The 21647-nt window shown below is 40.3% G+C and overlaps 1 protein-coding gene across 1 annotated transcript; it reads right to left on the minus strand.

Moving 5' to 3' along the window:
* Positions 1-5572: 5572 nt before the first annotated feature.
* jam2b (junctional adhesion molecule 2b) lies at positions 5573-17945 on the minus strand. Its single transcript, XM_080903668.1, has 10 exons — positions 17791-17945; positions 12314-12379; positions 11787-11897; positions 11488-11637; positions 8663-8844; positions 8428-8536; positions 8230-8337; positions 6607-6625; positions 6475-6514; positions 5573-6329 (listed from the first exon to the last, which is right to left on the minus strand). Exons 1-10 carry the CDS (start codon positions 17831-17833, stop codon positions 6291-6293), a joined length of 867 nt encoding a protein of 288 aa, XP_080759794.1. The 5' UTR covers positions 17834-17945; the 3' UTR covers positions 5573-6290.
* Positions 17946-21647: the final 3702 nt, after the last annotated feature.

A 21647-nucleotide genomic window follows, 5' to 3' on the forward strand; every position in this document is an offset into this window, starting at 1 on the left:
ACTTTACAGGAAGGCATAACACAGGAGATGATGGGGAGGACACACAGAGACAAGACCAAGAACTAGAAATACAGATAACTAAACTAGGAACAAGTCACACAGAGAAAACAATAATGACTTAGGTTGGATATATGCGAAGCTCCACTGGAAATCCCTAAACTCTATACACTACTGGAGCTGATGAAGCATAGCCGCAGGAGAGTAAACGAGAGTGCATCTGCACAGTCCTGTAAATACAGGGAATGCAGAATTATTAGGCAAATGAGTATTTTGTCCACATCATCCAAAAGCCTACTACCAATTAAGCATATTAGGTGATGCGCATCTCTGTAATGAGAAGGGGTGTGGTCTAATGACATCAACACCCTATATCAGGTGTGCATAATTATTAGGCAACGTCCTTTCCTTTGGAAAAATGGGTCAAAAGAAGGATTTGACAGGCTCAGAAAAGTCAAAAATAGTGAGATATCTTGCAGAGGGATGCAGCAGTCTCAAAATTGCAAAGCTTCTGAAGCGTGATCATCGAACAATCAAGCGTTTCATTCAAAATAGTCAACAGGGTCGCAAGAAGCGTGTGGAAAAACCAAGGAGCAAAATAACTGCCCATGAACTGAGAAAAGTCAAGCGTGCAGCTGCCAAGATGCCACTTGCCACCAGTTTGGCCATATTTCAGAGCTGCAACATCACTGGAGTGCCCAAAAGCACAAGGTGTGCAATACTCAGAGACATGGCCAAGGTAAGAAAGGCTGAAAGACGACCACCACTGAACAAGACACACAAGCTGAAACGTCAAGACTGGGCCAAGAAATATCTCAAGACTGGTTTTTCTAAGGTTTTATGGACTGATGAAATGAGAGTGAGTCTTGATGGGCCAGATGGATGGGCCCGTGGCTGGATTGGTAAAGGGCAGAGAGCTCCAGTCCGACTCAGACGCCAGCAAGGTGGAGGTGGAGTACTGGTTTGGGCTGGTATCATCAAAGATGAGCTTGTGGGGCCTTTTCGGGTTGAGGATGGAGTCAAGCTCAACTCCCAGTCCTACTGCCAGTTTCTGGAAGACACCTTCTTCAAGCAGTGGTACAGGAAGAAGTCTGCATCCTTCAAGAAAAACATGATTTTCATGCAGGACAATGCTCCATCACACGCGTCCAAGTACTCCACAGCGTGGCTGGCAAGAAAGGGTATAAAAGAAGAAAAACTAATGACATGGCCACCTTGTTCACCTGATCTGAACCCCATTGAGAACCTGTGGTCCATCATCAAATGTGAGATTTACAGGGAGGGAAAACAGTACACCTCTCTGAACAGTGTCTGGGAGGCTGTGGTTGCTGCTGCACGCAATGTTGATGGTGAACAGATCAAAACACTGACAGAATCCATGGATGGCAGGCTTTTGAGTGTCCTTGCAAAGAAAGGTGGCTATATTGGTCGCTGATTTGTTTTTGTTTTGTTTTTGAATGTCAGAAATGTATATTTGTGAATGTGGAGATGTTATATTGGTGTCACTGGTAAAAATAAATAATTGAAATGGGTATATATTTTTTTTTTGTTAAGTTGCCTAATAATTATGCACAGTAATAGTCACCTGCACACACAGATATCCCCCTAAAATAGCTAAAACTAAAAACAAACTAAAAACTACTTCCAAAAACATTCAGCTTTGATATTAATGAGTTTTTTGGGTTCATTGAGAACATGGTTGTTGTTCAATAATAAAATTATTCCTCAAAAATACAACTTGCCTAATAATTCTGCACTCCCTGTATGTCTAATTAAGTGATAAAAAAAAAACTGGAGTTGGATTGGACCACGGGCATGGAGAGCCTTTAGAAATCCAAGTGCTCAGAAAATGGTCTCAGCTGGCTTCATCTCTACGAGCTACATTAAAATTCAGCATTTTAACACATCATTTATAACAATTCACAAATTGATGTGACACTCTGAATGGTGCCATTCTGCATGTTGAGTATTTTCACTTTTGACACTTTAAATCCATTTTATAAATCAGGAGATAAGCATAGTTTTAACAATTATAGGCCAGTGTCTCTTTTATCACAGTTTTCAAAATTGCTAGAAAAACTCTTTGCACAAAGACTTGATAGTTTTATTGAAAAATATCAACTAATACATGAAAACCAATTTGGATTTCGTAAAAATAGGTCAACGGCATTAGCGTTGTTGACTTTTATTGAAGATATTTCATCTGCAACACATAATAATAAATACACAGTGGGAGTATTTGTTGATTTAAAAAAAGCTTTTGATACGATACAACATTCTATTTTGATTTCTAAATTGTATAACCATGGAGTGAGAGGAGTAGCATTGAATTGGTTAATGAGTTATTTAGAGAATAGGTTGCAATATGTTTATTATTTTGGCAATACTTCTGAAAGACTGAAGATTGTATGTGGTGTTCCTCAAGGTTCTATTTTGGGACCTAAACTCTTTAATTTATATATTAATGATATTTGTGACGTATCTAAAAGGTTAAATTCGATTTTATTTGCAGATGACACAAATTTTTATTGCTCTGGAGAGAATTTGAAAGACTTGGTTGAAATTATGACTTCTGAGATGTTAAGAATAAAAAAATGGTTTGATGTAAATAAATTATCTTTGAATCTGACAAAAACGAAATATATGATATTTGGCAATCGTGTAAAGGAGGATAAAGTCATTATGTTTATAGAGGAAGAATTGATTGAAAGAGTTACTGAATTTCGTTTTTTGGGTGTAATAGTGGATGAGAATTTGACATGGAAATCTCATATTGAACATATTAGAAAGAAAATGGTCAAAAGTATTTATATTTTGGGTAGTATAAGAGATTTATTAAATTATAAAACAATGCGTATTTTATATTTTTCTTTGTTTTTTTCATATATCAACTATTGTGTTGAAGTTTGGGGGAATACATATGAGAATACCATAAAACCTTTAAACCTATTACAGAAGAAAGTTATACGAATAATTCATAATGTTAAATATAGAGAACATACAAACAAATTATTTATAGAATCAAAATTATTAAAATTAGGAGATTTAGTGAAATTACGGACATTATTAATTATGTTTAAGGCTAAAAATAATATTTTGCCTTTTAAGTTACAAAGAGTATTTTTGATGTGTTCAAGGGGAGAAGAGAATAGAAGGAAATTTTATTTTAAACATCAGTTAGCCAGGACTACACAAAGATTAATGAGCACAACGGTTAGGGGTATAAGACTGTGGAATTCACTTCATTATAATTTAAAGAATTGTATAAATCTACAATGTTTTAAAAAGTGTTATATGTTTAAAACGATAACTCAGTATGAAGAATGCGAATGAATGTGATGTTGGTTTGGGATTCGACCGGAGAGAAATGTCAATATTAGTTTGTTCCTGATTTTTGGTGCCCATCGGTGATATAAGTTCGATGGTAGATAGGGGGCAGGGTTTAATAAGAATATTTTCTTCTTCCTGCTCCTTTTCACACATGGTTGTTGTGTTTTGTTGATAGAAGATGTGGTTGTTTTGTTTGATTTGTAGTACCAAGTGTGAAATAAATAAAAATGAAATGAAATGAAAATTTTGCTGCTCAAACATTCATGTATTTCTAAAGCCAATCTGTGAATGCAAAACATCTACAGTCTCTTACTTTGCAGGACTGGATCAAGAACGAACAAATTACATCACTATTTAAACTTGCAATGCTCAGTTTACATAAAGCGCATGTTGTTCAAAAACCAGATAGATTCAGAAGGTTAAAGGTTTTTGAAATCTAAAAATAGGATTTTTTTACATTTTGTAGGTGTTGACAAACTAAGAAGGGTCACTTCCTTCCTTTCTTGCCGTGCTCCATTGTTGGCTAAACGTGTAATAGAAATTTCTGTCTTAATCTGGTGCATTTAAAATAACATTCAAAATAACCTTAATGAGTTTTGAAATAATTGCTTTAAGCTGAGAGCTAGCGGCCATCGTGCACTACACAGACAGACATAAAAAGTGTCTGCACAATGCATAGGCCTACAGCGTGGAAGGCATCTCATCTGCATACACTACACCCAATGGTGAGCAGTTAATTACTGAAAAAATGAAACAAAAATGTGTTGTCATTATGCTAAAATCAAAATTGGCTCCCACTGAGGATACATTTCCCCCACACGTGACAGATTGTGAGAACATTTGCGTTTTATAGCTCGCCTAATGTCCTTTGCAGCCAGAGAGACAGAGAATAATCTGAGCTTCCATAGAGCCATAGGAGCAGATCAATAGGATGTGCTTACTGTGATCATTAGAAAAGGTTATTACCATGTGCGAGAATAGATCCTGCCGGTTCCTGACATTGTGCATTCTGTAGCCATTACGGATCTTGAAGATCTGAGTAAAACGTGAATCAAATGTTAAAAAAAATATAGATGCATTAAGAGATAATAGATCTTCCCCTGGAAAAGAAAATGGAATAAAAGCTGCAGGAAACAAGTGCATTTCAGGGTTTTAATTTATGGGCATCACAATGAGGAGAACAAAAAGCACACAAGGAGAATGACAATAGAGCTACTGTTCGTAGACAAATAATAGATAAAGGCATCCTGTAGCCACAGGCCTGTGGTCTCTGGTGGTATGAACAGATACAGCCAGTGCTGCACTGCTCTCTAGTGGTCAAGTGAGGAATGTAAGGAATGTGTGCACACTCAAAAAGCTGTTTGCTACAAATAAGTGATGACTCCTATAAAATCTTTCATCTTTAGTATTAAAAGTTTTGCTCCTATTAGCCTGACTGGAAAGACAAAAACCCACAGAGGGGATGAGAGATCATATCACACAAGTCCTTAAAACCACACATCATAGTGGGTAAGCAGAGGAAAGCACATTAATTCTGTTGTTGCTTATGTTCACAGCGTGCAGTAATAATCAGTTTATTTATTTCAACATTATTTTTACAGTATATTAAGTAGTTTGAATGACCTTTAAAAGTAATTTCAGTTCCCAAATGAGATTCTCTCTTTGACACCAAACGGGTGGCAAAGAATAGCATAGTCACTCATTTTGGAGCAGAAGAGATGAAAGAAGAAACACTATGAGTGCAGTTTAAAGATTTGTGGTATGTGAAGGACAGGTACACTGTATTCAATTTGAATGGAGCTTGTTTGTTTCGATGTTTTCTTTGTACACTTGCGTATTCCTTTTTTATGACAAGAACTATTACAATGTTTTTGAGTACTAGAAAAACATTTCTCTTTGAGCAGCAGACAATTTGTTTTTATAAAAGACGCCAATAGAAATGTCAAAAGTTAACAATATGTGGGACAAGGGGACACAATACTGTGCAATCTTACATAAAGTGGGAGTTTTGCTGTAGTTCAAAAACTTCCAGTGCAGAGTAAAAAAGCATTTGGAAAGTTTGCTTTGAGAGCAGCTTTGCCCAAAATGTTGAGGATTAAATGTAAATCCTGTTTCTGTTCTTTGAAATTTGCACAAATACTTTGAACACATACCGACATTAATGTCACAGCACAAATCAGCATATTGCCCTGAGTGTGTGCCTGACTCTGTGACAGTAAATAATCCAGCTTGAATTGCAAAGAGCTTTCTTATCCTTTCTTTATTGGATTAAAGTCATCACAAGATTTGAGTACAAAACATTTACAAAGCTTCCAAAACGTCATTCAGTGTGTGCAGACACCTGTTCATCTCTCACTCAATTTATATGATCAGAATTTAAGCAAATACAACCAAAGATATAAAAATACAGAAGAGATCGGCTCACAAATAGGTTTAGAAAAATATGTAAAAACACGAAGAGAAAGATAACGACATATATAATAGTATCTCTATATGTAATATTAAGTGAAACCAGGAAGAAGGATTCGATCCATGGTTTAGTGTATGCAGTAATACTGTGGGTGGTTAGTTCCTGACCAGTAGGTGGGACTAAAGAGCCAAAACGTTCTCCAAGTAAAGGTGGAAAACCGATTTTAGAAGTGTTTTGAAACACTGAAGACAAAGAACATCGTGAAAACAGTTACACAGCATTTGATAAAGTGGTAAAGTCATACATTTTGACATGTGCTTGAGCTACCTTTAAACTGTCAGTGCGTTATTTTATTTACAAAGCAGCAAACCTGTTGCTAAGTATTTCACGTCTTTGCTTTTGCTTGACGTTTCAAGAGGCCTCGATCTTCATCTCCATCCCAGACGGCATCGAGCAGGCGACAGTCGATCAACCTCCCGGTGTTTTGAGCAGTAACTGCAGTTACTTTGGTTTTTTGGATGGTTTGATGTCAAAGAGGAAGAAGGCTTCGCCCTCAGATCATGAAGGACTGAGTTTGTTTGTAGTGCTTGAGCTGTAGGGAGCAGAGAGACATACAGTGACACCTTTCCTTTCATTAGCTTGTGCCTGGTGTTATCGGAAGCTTATCAACAGTTGCATTCCAAATGAATGCATGCAAAACAAGCCCTGATTTGATAACGAGGCCTTTGATCACTCACATTGCGGGTGGGAGGAGGAGGAGGGTTGTAGGACTTGGTGCTGAAAGGCAAGGGGGAGGGCAGTTTAGTCAACACTTATTATTTTGGAATAACAATAAGGGCAACATGCAGGGCGGAAGAAGAAACTCTCACCTTTTTGTTTTCTTGCTCTCTGTTCGAATAAAAAACAAAGAAAAAATTAGTCAATACATGAAAATTTGTCAGTTGTGGTCACAATACCTCAATTCTGGGAGAACTCGAAAATACAGAGATTTACTCAAGTAGTCATTTTTATGTTTAACGGAAGTTTTTCTTATTAGTTCTGTTGGGTCTCTACCAAACCCTTCATTTAGTCACCAAATGTGTCTTTCTGTTATTTGGTGCTAAGTCCGGTTGTGCAAAGAGAGTTTATTGGTGAAAACAACTGCTTGCAAGAAACAGTGATAAGAAGAGCAGTAAAACAGTAAATCTGAAAGCAGTAAAATCCAAACAATTGAAAGGGTTTTTTTTAGGTAAGGCTTTAAATGCAGGAAGGATTCTTTCACGAGAGCATTTTTAAATGATGACACTATGTTACTACATATATCAGAGTTGTTTTCTCTGTGCTTCTCACCTTATTGTTGTTTTCAAAACATTAGCATGAGCATTAGAATTACAACCTGATCAGAAGAATAACCAAATACTTTCTGCAAAAACTATTCATTTTAATATGAAAGACTGGCAAAGAGGACCTCTTCCACCCAAATAGCTCTTGGATATTTGATAAAGTACCGTGTTCAGAAACACATACACGTGATTGTTCTCATTCTAATTTTGTTTACAATTAAACTTTGCATTTGTCAACTCAATCCTGTTCCACGGCCATAGACAAAATTCATCTAATCTGGTATTTATTTTTTTTTAAATAAAAGGCTGAATCCATTGCTGACAGCCTAAAAAAATAGCTGCTCACTCATCTGGTTGCTTAGGTGCAGATCAATAAATTGACATGCACTCTGAGAAACAAGTCCAAATGGATGGACTAAATATAAGTGAAGGTGTGAAAAAACAACACGTTCTCACTCCCAAAGCGTAACATTTTACGCTAGGTGACAAATCATCGGTATATTACGCTTTTGGTCACCCAACACATCCCTATATTACGAGTTCGAGAACCGTTTGGAATGAATCTACACATGTACGTTTATTTTACTTAAATCGCTTTGGAAAACACTATATAATATGATTAAGGTGGTGGTTAACGTTAGGATTAAGGTTAGGGTTAGGGCTGGAATACACAGCTGGGTTGTGTGTTACAGCGGGAGTATCATTCGATTTCATGCACAATCCGGTGCGTAGCATAGGAACGCAGACGGTCACCTTTCACATTCCCATGGAACGCCTCGGGACGTGACAAATCGTTGGCATATTACGCGAATAATGCAGAATTATTACATGACAGGACGCACTCGAGTGTTTTTCTCACACGCCTAAACGCGCTCTTTTATCCTGTTTTCCTTCTCTCACCCCAACCGGTCACAGCAGATGGCCCCGCCCCTCGCTGAGCCTGGTTCTGCCGGAGGTTTCTTCCTGTTAAAAGGGAGTTTTTCCTTCCCACTGTCGCCAAAGTGCTTGCTCATAGGGGCTCATAGGATTGTTGGGTTTTTCTCTGCATGTATTATTGTAGGATCTACCTTACAATATAAAGCTCTTGAGGCGACTGTTGTTGTGATTTGGCGCTGTATAAATAAAATTGAATTGAATTGAACACATTTGTGGCAGCACTGCACTACTTACTTTTGCAGCAGCCTCGGTGTCGGCAGACACACACACAGATGCAGCAGAAAAGCATGAACGCTGCCAAACCTGCAGCACCTGCTATTAAAATCGTCATATTCAAAGGATCTGGAAGCAGCAGAATCAGATTTTTTTTTAATATTTGGTCTCCAGAGCGTGATGCATAATCTCCAGTGAGTACTTTCTTAAAATACTTACAGTCAATAACTTTGAGTTGTTGGGCCACACAGCTCTTGGGCGCCCCCACACTGTTGGAGGACTCACAGCGATACATCCCTGCATCCACCTTGGACACACTTTTAAACTTCTGCTCCAGACAAACAGAGGCAGGCGGCAGGGTACACGAAAGGAATAACAGTTGTGTTTTTGGACCCTTGTATAACATTCTGTACATTATATTATATTGTATTTGAAAACTTTAGGTAGCACTCACCAGTGTGCCCTTGTTTGTGTCAATGCTGTAAGGAGTCTCTCCCGTGGCTGTTAGTGCCTTGTTGTCTTTGTACCAGCGGTAGGTAGCGGGAGGCACACTCAGTTTGTCCTTACAGAGAAGCTCCAGGCCTGACCCTACAAACACAGAGCTTGGCACGTTGCAGGAAGGGACATGAGGCGGCACTGAGAGGGGGGAAAGACAGAGAAAGGTAAAACTATATATTTTTTAAATATATTATGTTTTCAATTTGTAAGACAACACGAAAGTCTCCCTACAAATGCTTAAAATGTTAACATCTACATAGTGTAATATCACTTAATAGACTTTTTTAGGCAAAACTAGAGAGGTCTGATGATTCCTTTTGTTATAAATTATGTCAGATTGATGTATTGATCTGGAAGTGCATTTCCTGCAGCCACCAACCAAGTGTCTATTCAGCCAAACATGTTTCCCATACATCACTCCAGAGATATCAGTCAAAGTGAGGCTTTCACACGTGCCAGCTGGGAGGCTGCCAACCAGGAACTCCACCAACAAAAAACATTTGTGCGATCATTCTTTTATCTTTACAATGTCCACAAATGACCAACATGTGAGCATCGACCTACATTGAAATCTAACAATGTAAAAGAAACTGTGTGTAGTTTTACCACAATATGATGACACGTGTGACTTCACGACTTGTATTAAGAGTGCCAACAGAATTTATCCGTGAAACTCTTGTTTTGCAACCATGTTATTTTTGTGAAAGTATATATGTAATCACCTCAAATGACATTTAGATTTAATAATAATGAGGCTTTTTTTCAATAAGTTGGTGAATAATCTTAAAGAAAATTAAACTACACTGGCACAAAACAGTCTGCCTGTTGCAACATATCCTAATGGAAGAGATTATAAAGTTTATAAGAAGTTGTTATTTGCACAATTTCTGTGGTTTGCCAAATATATCTCACATACTCTGTAAACTCATTACTTCATGCTGCAAACTGCAAAACCCCCAAAATCTAAATTCTCTTTGGAAATGTAAATAAAATGGGAACAATATCAAAGGGCATCCAGAGGTATTTCTATGTGCGTGCTGGACCTTCACGTGGAAACTAGAAGCTTGGATCTTTGTGCTATGGCAGGAATGCATAAACTACTGAGTCGTTATCCTCGAACCTCAGAGAAACAACCATATCTCTTCGAGCAGGAATGCACAAAATAGTCAATTCATTTATAATTTCTGAAAGCTGAGTGAGGCAATGTAGACTTTTGCCTGACAGCCTTGAGTTCAAACGTTCAGTGCAGAGTATATTCACATGTACCGCACAGGGAAGAACACAACATTGTGTTTCCTTTAAAAGTACCATATGTGTCTTGATTAAAATCACAATGAAAATAAAGAATATATATATTATTATACATTATACAAGTTATGAATCTAATGTTACTTTTCCCATTTTTTCTCATTTCAAGCTGAGGATGTGTCAAAGAAACCATTTTTACCTATTTCCAAAAGATACGAAATAACTCTATTTTCTCTTTGAATGAAATGTCAAAATGTCTTCGACATCACAAAGTTCATCTTGATCTGAAGTGAGATAACCTAACATCCCACATCATATAATACCACACTTCACTGATGGCTAGTGGGTGGCTGGCCTAACATTCATAGCAGCAGGGTGGCTGATTTGATTTCATCTGGCTAGCACTTTTACACATTTAAGTTTTAAAAATGTTGAAACACAAAAAATCAACCTGATTTATTAATAGATTGTCATTTTTAACACCTATGCACTACCAAGCCGCTCGGATATTGTGTAACAGCTCGTTTGCGCTCACCATTTTCGGTGTGGTGAACAGCACCGTACAACAAAAGTGGCAGAAAAGGTCTCAGGGATTTCATTGGATGTGTCCAAATTCAGGGATCGCATCCTCAAAAGGACGTAAAGACAGAGACGCACAGAAGTTCTTAGCTGTTAAACTGGATGCTCTGCTCCTGTCACCTAGCAACCATTACCATGTATCTTGGACATCAACATTTGACAGAAATGGAGAAAATCTTTGTTCTATATCATTTTTTTTACCTTAATGGAGAAAATTATGATGTATCTGTTGTTAAATGAACACGACATTTGAATTTGCACAACATTTGTCGCCTCACTGTGATGTAATTGAAGGATGACACACCTTCTGCTTTCAGTTTTGACTTCTTTTCCACATATACGAGCGCCGATGTGGAGGTTTTGCCTGAGTGGAGACACCTGATGTAAACAGTACAGACCTGTGGTGATTTCACTGTCTGTGCAAAACAACCCATGTGCCAAGCATAATGGAGAGTTCTACTAAAGTTAGCATGCTAATAAAGTCATGGTGGTCCAAAGGTTAATGTAATATGGCTATAGCCTGAGATGGGGTAGTTACTCAGAGTAGCACCCTGTACAGCAGTCCAACATAAACGGATCGGGCACTGAGGTAACAGTTATAATTTCCTATCCATAGCAGAGCGGATTCAGAGTGGCTGCTCCATGCTATCAAGAAACTGCTTCTATCGTAAATTACTCCACATATTGCACCTTTAACGACTGTCCTCACCCTAATCTCACAATTCAGGTGAGGGAGGCTTGTGTGAATTGTTTGCAGTTATTTGTGCAATACAATCACATTTAAAAGATTTGCTGTGAATCCTCCTGGTTCCACCAACATGTACGTTATTGTTTCACATGTCACATCACAGGAGTTAAGTGCCATTGACTTGCACCCTGAAATAGTTTAGTGTTCACCTCTTACACAGATCTGTCCTATCCCTATCCTTATGTACGTTCGTAATATATTCATACCAAGAACATTAAGTGTCACAGTGGCCTCTCCGAGGTTGACGTGATCCTCGCTGGCTGTCACCTCACAGCGGTACTCCCCTGAATCTTTCTGAGTGACGGAGTGTATCGTCAGCGTCGCTCCCTCTATCTTAGCCCGTCCAGCGTAAGACCCTAAAGTGCAAAAGACGGAGAATGATGAACAAAGAAAACAATCAAAGCAAAGTGTCAGCAAACATAAAAAAAAAGGCCACACAAAATCTTCTTTATTAAATCAGGTTAAGTTTAAAAACAAATGCGTGCAGTAATGATCCGTCACTCACCTGTGAATTTGTGATTAAAGTAAACAAAAGTCACCCCCTTTCCTTTCTTCTTCCACTCGATTCGAGGGTTCTGATCTTTCTCTGTCTTGAACTCACAGGACAGCACAGCGTCTAAAAGTAAAAGTAAAACAATATTCATCTTTAATCCTTACGTTACCTTTTTTAATGTCTCAAACTAATTGATTTTTACCAACTCATGCACACTCATGACTACGGATGATGTATTTCTTTATTTATATCCATGTATTCTGAAATATATTCTGGTAGTTGCAATTTTCAATAAAGAATAATTATTTGAAAGTGTTCAGTTAACATGAATGTGTTTTTTTAGAGGAGAAAAAGACAGAAATTGGACAATATGATATTAGATATGTTTATATCTAGTTTGTTGTTTTCCTATTATTTGGAATTACAATAGGTTAAATATGAAATATATTTTATTAAGATGAAACAATAAGACTGTGGCCATTTTAAGATAGCAGACAAATTATGTTCAGGAATGTGAAAAACTGCAGCGTCGGTCTCACCAGTGTGCTCGTGAACCTCCACTTTGGGTTTACTGCTGCTTACTGTCACTGATAAACTGACAGGACCTGCAGAAGAGAGAAGATCAGCGTCCTGTGAAAGACCAGTTTTACTCTCAGACCATCGAGTACAATCTTTAAATGTTTACTGGAGCACATAAATGGAAATGTTAAACATCTTTATAGTTTCAGATCAAGGAGCTACATGGTAAACCATCAGACACAAGAAGCTTACTCATATGTAAACAGGACGTTTGCTTAATGCTTGGTTTTTGTGTGGAAGCAGTCGCACTCACACACATTTGACTTTCCAGTCGAAGCCTTAACGCAAAGTATAGAACAGCAGTAATAACCTGTGGGGCTTGAATGTTCTCACAACGCAAAATGTTCTTCACAAGAAAAGTTTCAAACTGCAACTGGTGCCCATAAACATAGTAATACATGCCGACAGAGACAAACAGACACTGAGTGTGGAGCTACATCCTGGTGGTGCCAGGAGCGGTGCTGTGCAGGAATGCAAGTGATGGATGGCCCTCTGACAAGCTGCTTTAAGGCGACCTGATAACCGCCTTCAGTGATCTGTCCCTTCAGCACACGCAATCAAACACCCACGTTTACCTCGACATTAAGCAGACGCCTTCAGAAAGAGATAAGAGAAAATAATTTAGAGTGACACGCCACCTAAAAAATAAATAAACGCTTCAAACGTGGCTGTAAAATCTGACTTTTATATTATTGGCAAGCAATTTTGCTGGAAATAAAGTTTTTATTGTAGAACTTGGAAGCTTCGCAGAGGTTGCTGTTACAGGATACTCCCTTGACATCACGTAAACTGAAGCGGAGCTGCTTTGTGAAACTTAAATGTGTCACGTGACCATCAGCTGTAAGTGTGCTTTAAGTAAAAAAAAAATAAACATTTGAAAGCAGCAGAGAGGAGACTGGTAGTAAAACTGAATTACATAACAGGCTTGTACTTGAGGATTAAAGATGGGGAGAAAGTGGGCTGGAACGGTCCTTCAGTTAACGAGCAGTTAAATCCGATAAACAGATTAATGCATATTACTGACCAATGAGTTAATTTTTCATGTGCTGTAGACTGACAGTATGGATTATGCTCAGTAATAACAAAATAATGATATCCCACAGCCCACTTGTGCTTTTAACGCATCTTTTCTTTTCTTTTTAACGGTGTTCAAAGTTTCAGTCACTCCGTCCAGCATTTAGCGATACAGAAGAGGAGCGAGCATGAACTGAGTGACATTTTTTTGGCTGGTGATTTCAAATAAAACTTGCAAACAGCTCGAAAAATACGACAAATATGTGGTAAAAACATTGTGTGACAAAGTACTTCTGTGCAGTCTTACATAAAATAACTGCTAATAAATGCATAGTTGTAAATGTGAGAGATGGAGAAAGTGGTAAGAAAAGAGAGGACAAGAAGATTTTTAAGGGTAGGAAATGGTCATCAAGTGAAATCGGTTTAACTTGAAACTTGAAATTTAAATCTTACATATAATGTCCTAATTGATTTTAGAGTTTTTAAACCCGATTTTGGAATTATACATGTGACAAACTAATTGAAGCTTACAAATTCTATTTGCGTGAAAATACCAAGCAGTCTGGTAAAGTTTAGTGTTGGCTAAACCGATACGTTTGCAGTATTGTAGTGACGTTTACTGGTGCACAGCAGGCTGTGTTGTCCGTGGGCAATGTTAGGATGTATATAAAGGGTAGGAGATACAGGAGAGGTGGAGGAAGATCTCAGCCTGGGTGTTTATTGTCTTATGTAGTCTGGAAGAAGAGTGGATGGTGGGGTGGGTGCAGTTTTCTCTGTGGTGGGGTTGGGTGGACTGTCCCGGGCTCTGTGGGGCCGGGCGGCGCTGCTGCACTGGGCCCCGGTCTGGATGGGCCTGGGCCCCCTTTCCCTGGCGGGTCGCGGAGTATGGGGGTGCCTACTGGGGTCAGCGGGGGAGCTGGCCCCAGGGAGGGGTCACTTGCCCCTCCCTTCCTTCCCTCCCCATCTCCAGCTGCCTCCCTCTTCCCGCTCCACTACAACCACCCACACATGCAGGGCCTTGGAGTAGGGGTATGTCACCAGGGTGCAGAGGAGGCTACCCCCCCCCTCTGTCCCCTTCTGGCTGCCTCTGCCTCAATTTTATCCCACAACTTAGACATTCACATTACTCACACTCTCATTACACATACATATAGGATCTTGGGGGTGGTCACGATGCACGGAGTCCAAAGTACCATCAGGGTGTACACCCCACCCCTGGCATCGTTTCCCACCTCTCAATTTTAAATACACGTAGACATTGAGGGCTAGCAGGAGGGACCATGCGCTTACCTGCTGCTCTCTGGCAGGTAGCTCCAAGCCCTCCTGGGTTTTAAATGCACCTTAAAACACACATGCATCAACACTACAATGAGCGGGTGGAGGGAGGTTTGGAGTCTTCTCTCACCCCCATTCTCTGCGACCTGCTGGAGCAGGGGGGCTAGGAGGAGGAGGAGTTGGCCGTCCGACTGCGGTCTGGAGTGTGGAGCCTTCCTGCTGCTGCGGAGTCGGGGCGGTCTGCCTCCCCCCACCGCAGGGAAAAGGGAAACACCACCTGGGTCTGGGTGCAGTTCCCCCCTCCAGGGGCGGGGGCACCTAGACCCGGTTTGTAGAGTACGCTTGGGGAGTGTGATCGTGTGTACAACGTCTCTTTATGTCTGTCTCCACGTTGGTTGAGTGTGGAGTAAGTGCATATGAGAGCATGAGGGTGGGAATGGATGTTTGTATCTGTGTGTGCCTGTATGTCTGTGTCTATATGTCAGGTTGGGTGTCAGGCGCCACCTCTCTGGGGACATCTCAGGCCCTCCAAGGTTTGGAGGCCTATCTCCCCCTACCACCACTTCCCCTGCCAGTGGTGGACCCCCTCAGACATCGGTGCGTTGGTGGTTCTTTGTGTCCGGGGATGGGCGTCCAGGTACACACCGGCTCACTCCTTGGCGGCCGCTTATCGGGGCCTGGAGCCTGGGGCTCGCTCGGGCCACTTCGGAGGTGGGGTGCCCCCAGCCTCTCGGCCTGGGGCTCGGTCACTCAGGCGCAGCTGGCTGCCGGCGGAGCTCACGGGCGCGTCACTGCAACTCCCCCTGGCTTCTGCTCCGCGGCTGCTGAGTGAGCCCTCATCTGGGACTCTCCTCAGCTCTTTCCGGGACAGTGGCGCAGCTGCCCCTCTGTTGGTCTTCCTTGGTCTCTTGTGTTCTGGGGGCCTCTGGATGTCTGGAGTTTTGATCTCCTCCACACCTGCTTCACGCCCTGGAGGACGGGGCTGTGGCCCCCCCACACCCTCTAGCAGATTATTACATGAAGGAACCTTTTAAAAAACAAAAAACAAGCGCGTCCATGCTCACAGGTGTACACACGGGTGATCACACCCACAAACTACACCCTTTTTGGCTCCTACCTCAAAGCACACTGTGTTCTGTTGATCTTATGTGCTGCACAATAATGTTTAACATTTAGTATTTACTGTCATATTCCCATATATCATTGTGATGTTGTTTATTCTATTACTCTTGTTCTCTTCTGCTTGCTTTCTTTTTTCTTTCTCAGCAGGTGATCCAGGTGATTGATATATGCATTTTTTTTTCTCTGCCCGTTCTGTTGGTTTTTGTCTTTTGCCCTTCTCCCCCGTCCCTCTTCTCAGCTTTCTCTCTTTCCCTCTTTCTTTCTCCCCTTCTAAAAAAAAAAAAAAAAAAAAAGGATGTATATAAAGGGTAGCAAACATCAGTTTATTTTTCACATGATGATTCTGATCAGACTCGCTCTCTGAATTCTAACTTTTATATTAGCTGGATTGTGTCAACAGCTGAAAATCAGAAGCCTTTGCTTATATCTTGTTTTTAAAAAACAGTTAACAATAATGTAGCAGCACAGGTCAGCTGATTAAAACCTCTACAGATTTTAAAAAATAAATAAAAATTATATTGGAGCCCAAAAAACATCATATTGTAACTTATTTCTTAGTAATTCTTTTTCCAATGCTACACCCAAACTACACCTGCCAAATCCCACTTTAACCCCTGACTAGCGATGTAGTGATGCATGTTTCTTGTGTGGCACACTCTGTGTGTGTGTGTGTGTGTGTGTGTGTGTGTGTGTGTGTGTGTGTGTGTGTGTGTGTGTGTGTGTGTGTGTGTGTGTGTGTGTTGCACACAAAGCCATTCTTTATGACAGTAACCTTACCCTTCTCAGCTGGCATAGCATACACATGCACAGACATCTGTAAAACACACTTGTGAGGATCTCTGCTGACTGATCCTGAACACCCTGCACTCTTTTACTTTTACTTTAATACAGAATGCATAATAACGGTGTTTTAACACTACATATTTTATTTTATTCAAATGTGCACTTGAAAACCCTAAAACTTAATCCGCTTCTACTATTAAAAAAAGTTACGTGTTTTAGGGTTTCTGCTGTTTTAAGGAGACATTGTAACCTAACTGAAAAACCACCTATGATACCTCCTGTGCAGTAATGAAAAAAATATTTTCAGAGTATATTAAAAGGCAGTGTGTCTAAACAAACAGATTGTAATCGTTTCATCTCTACAAGGACTTTTGGTCCTCACATGTAAATACAAGAAAAATCAAAACACATGCACGTCAAAGACGCAATTAACTGCGTAAAACATGTTGTTTGGACGACAGCCTTTGGCCTTTAAGATTCCCACAGCAGCATCAAATGCATTTTTTCTTTACTGCTTTTTCATCTCAGTCCAATTAACAACTAAGGGTCAGTCAGGGGCTATCTTCCCTGAAACTCTGGGATCTCAATCTCCTCCGCGGGGGTCACGTGATCCGTCTCATCAGCCCGTGGATCTCGGGTTCAAACAGCATCAGAGCGGGTTCAGTGTAAACATGAAGCCCAGCCACTCCCTGCACAATCTCTACCCCCACTGCACTCCCCAAACACATCGCACCTCCTCCGCGCTGTCTGTGAAATCACGCACAAGCTCTACAACTCACACACTAATAATCAATCAATAAATATCAGAGCCTCGTTTTGACACTTAGCCTACATGCAGTCGTTTCTAAAGTTGTTAATTTGGCCCAAAATTACATTTTGTTTCGGTGGCCTCTTGCAGCTTAATAAGATAAAACTTGAGTTGCATAATCACGTAAGACGGTGGTATGTGTTGTTTTCTTTAGTAAAATAAAGTAGGTCCTTAACTGTTATATTGCAATAAAATGAAAGAAAGAGGAGAAAATGCGTAATTACATATTTATAAGTCTGTAAAAAGGTCTGACATTAAAATAAATAAATGCATAAAACATGTAGTTCAACCTCACATCGCGTATGGATACATGTTTGCACTGTTACTGTGTATAAATGCAACGTAAAAATTGGCTGACTCTAAAAGCTCCACACACTCTCTGATTCAGTATCAAAACAGAAATTGTTGAAGTTTTGAACACAATAAAAAGCTCACTGTGCAAAATGGTGATGAGCAGAGGCAGCGCCAGCATCTTCATGGCTTTTCTCGGGTGTCGGAGCTCTTTCCTGAGGTCTGTCGGTGTCCGTGGAGCAGATGAGTTTTACTCTAAACTCTCTGCAGCTTCTTCAAGTTTCATGTGCAACGGCCACGTGCGCGCTCACGTATCCCGGACAACTTACGGGGCGCGTGCACAAGTTCAGGGTGACCACCCCCTCTTCTCAGACAAAGCTCTCAGAGGAAACATGAGCCTTTCTTTCTGACAGGGGGACCTGCCCGGCTGTAGTAGTATCGAGTAGTAATGTAGTAGTAATGAGAAAGGAAGCTTTTGAATGGTTTCTTCAGCCATTAAACACAAAAGCGTTTGAGGATTCGTTACATGAAACACATTTTATTAACTACATTGTCACTAAGCTCTTTGGAATTTTTTGTACATCACATCATTTTTGTAGTCTCTAGAGACCACAGACTGTATATAAAAGATGGAAATAGATTGTTCTTCACACTTTGAAGCCTCAGCCTAAAGGGTTTTAAAATCCCTGTGAATATTTCGTGAGTCAAAATATTTTTCGGACTCACGTATTCTTAATGCAGCAGTTCAACTGACCATGTCATTTCACTGGCATTTATTTTTGTAACCTACTGAGATTTTTCCAGTTTCTTGTGTCGGAACAACAAGTGCGCTCATAGGCTCTCTGAAAGGATTTACCTGCCTCCACAGATGTGCTCCCAAGAGTTCAAACTGGCACACTGAAACATATACGAAAGCGGCCGTGATCCAGCTTCAACTGCTGGATCAAACTATGGAGATCTCCCAGTTGCTGCTGTCTCGTGAAAATGGGATGAAATCAGAATCCCCATTTCCTCCTTTTCTTGTTTAAGAACGTGTTGAGTTTCTTGTGTTGGGTGTGTATATAACTCACACGGCAAGTTCCGATCTGTAAAATTGAGAATTTCATGTTGATTTTTCACAACGTGTTCAGTGTATAATGGCCTTTAGTTTTACCTGCTGCCATCACAGTATTTTGACACCATATGTGAGTGGGTGAATTTGATTGAGAGGGTTGACTGCTAATTTATCCACTAATGCTGGCTAGCAAGCTGAATCGTTTTTTCCCAGTCAGGCAACAAAGAAACATCAAAATAATATTTACATGTTTGTTTTGCCTTTCGCTGACTAATATAGGGTTAGTCACTAATGATGACTTAGACCTCAGGGGGTTGAAAGGTTCCAATAGCAACAGTTTAGTGACTGCAGAGGTGAAACCTGCTGACAGCTGCCTGGTCTGGACAGTCAAAGCAGCCACACCAAAACTCTAGTATCAAAGTGGACGAATTATAGAAAAAACATTTTCCCAAAATAAAGTTGTTATGAAAAGGAGAAAGTAGCTATAGATACTAAAACTTTAGGAGCCAGCTTCAAGTGGGCCTGACACGTCAACTTTGGCTTCAGTTTCTAGCACTTAAGGTTGTTGCTTGGTAGAGACAAACGACTGAACGAAAGCTAAAAATTACTGGATGTACATTCATCGTGTAAATTATTTTTATATGTTATTTATCCTTTACACAAATATGAGTAAGAGCAGGAGTGAAAACATGGACCATTTATAAGCCAAGGGACCCAAACTAATGGTTGGACATTCTCCTTCAGTATTTTCTGGAAGAGAGCAGAATTCATGGTTTCATCCTGAAGCAGCAAAGCAGCCCCAGACCATCAAACTACCACCACCATCTTTGACTGCTGGTATGATGTTCTTTTATGATATTCTGTGTTAGTTTTACACCAGATGTGACGGGACTCAAACCTTGCTAAAAGTTTAATTTTGTCTCATCAGTCCACAGAATATTTTCCCAAAAGTCAAATCATCAGGATGTTTTCTGGCAAATGTGAGTCGAGACTTTGTGGAGTTTTTTACTCAGCAGAAATCTCCCATGGATTAGACAAGTGAGGCCTGCAGTTCTTTTAGATGTTGTTCTGGGTTCTTTTGTGGCCTCCTAGATGAGTTGAAAGTGCGCTCTTGGAGTAATTTTGGTAGGTTGGCCACTCCTGGGAAGGTTCACCACTGTTCCAAGTTTTCTCCAGTCATGAATAATGGCTCTCACTGTGGTCCACCGGAGTCCCAAACCATGCAGCAACTCCAGAATTGCAGTTGTAGAGGTAACTGTACTGTAAAGGGCTCTGTTCATGAAAGGCTTTTATATAGTACAAATAAATGTATTTGATGCCTTTGTGTTTCTACTTATTTTAAGTATTTCTTGGGAACATGTAACCCTTTGCCTGCATATAAAGAATGGAAATCACAGAGGTTGGAGTTTTCCATATGTCTGCAGTGATGAGCCTAAGTCGGAGAGAAGTGGCAGCTGCTGCTGAGCTACTGTGTCTCTGGCTATTAGGTTTCTCACCACCAGCGCCCACACAACGGCACATTGTCACTCATTCTGGTTAATGTGCACACATGCTTACATTTGTGGCCATACGCACACACAAAGACACACACGGGGGACATACATCCAGACACGTGTGCGTAAGTACACACAAAGAGAAACAGTGAAACACTAACTCCCTAAATCTCAGCTGCAACACCTGTTCACAATCAACAGTCCCAGCTGCTCTGCTCGGAGCGGGACACACTGATGTCATGTAACACACACATGCACATGCATAGCAGCACATCTCAGCAACCACTGCTCACTTTACACAAACATACAGAAACAAAGTCAGTCAGATAGTGAATCTCAGAGGACGGGTGACTTTCAAATGCACGGTGACCTTTGATAACAGCCAGCGGAGCAGCTGTCCACCTCACACTTTACTACAACAAAAACCTGATTTGTTCTTTGTAAGAGCATAACCAAGAGATGCATGAAACCTGATCCAGCTATAACTGTAAGTTTTATTAAAAAGCAAAGTTTTAAACATATTCTTAAAAGTAGAGTGGTTGTCTGTCTCCTGAACCCAAACTGGGAGCTGCCAAAGTTATCAGAGATCCCAGCTCTGTTTTGTTGATATCACTCAAACCAACAACCTTGAGCCACACTATGAGATCAGGACTGTCGCTGTGCTCACCCTTGCTCTCATCACAGAGTTTCTAAAATATTTAATACAGTCATTCATACAAAAAACAAAGAGAGACTGCAATAATCCCCATGGTGTTCAGCGTAAGAGTATCCAACATACTCTTAGAAAGCAGCAGTCTACTGGCCGACGATCTCTTTCTTAATAAATCAAACAGCGACATTCAGCAACTTGTAAAACCTGAACATATCACAGAGGATCAGGATTTGACCACAGTCCATGAATATTGAGCGACACAGCTGCCATTTAATGTTAGGCTTTGGTTTGGTGGAAACTGAATGGAGTGAAAATCCAAGTGACAACAGGTGCACTGGAGAGGCAACAACACGACAACCCTCCCAAAAAAGGGAAAGGCTTTGAAGCTGGTGGCCACAGACTGGCTCTTTCCTGACTGATTTTAATCTACTTTTGCTTTCTGTTATTGTCTGTCACTGCTGTAATATGAGACGGTCCCTGCAGCACATTCAGGATCCACAGATAGTGCAGCTCCTCCAGGATGTCACATCCATAGGTGCCTGACATGTTTCGGTTGGATAAACTGTAATTGCTTCCATTAAATCCATCAGAGATTTTCCTTCATTTGCATTTTTTTTCCCGACTGACTACTTAAAGAAAGTCACTGTAAGGGTGTGAGAACCTTTTCCGTAGATGTGCATTATGGGGTTCACTGCTTTTTGCTGTATTGTTGTATGCTTTAATGGTAGAAGTGCAGAGAATGAGAAGCCTAAAAACATCAAAAAAAGCTCTATATCTGATAAACACCTTTAGTTTTTACTGT

Source organism: Rhamphochromis sp. 'chilingali' (genome assembly GCF_963969265.1).
Source record: "Rhamphochromis sp. 'chilingali' genome assembly, chromosome: 14".
NCBI lineage: Eukaryota > Metazoa > Chordata > Actinopteri > Cichliformes > Cichlidae > Rhamphochromis > Rhamphochromis sp. 'chilingali'.

Coding starts and splice junctions, on each gene's coding strand:
- jam2b (XM_080903668.1), bottom strand. CDS start 17,833: ATGAAGATGCTGGCGCTGCCTCTGCTCATCACCATTTTGCACA. Junction 12,380..17,790: donor GCTCATCACCATTTTGCACA/GTGAGCTTTTTA, acceptor TCTCTTCTGCAG/GTCCTGTCAGTTTATCAGTG. Junction 11,638..11,786: donor CTTTAATCACAAATTCACAG/GTGAGTGACGGA, acceptor TTTGCACTTTAG/GGTCTTACGCTGGACGGGCT.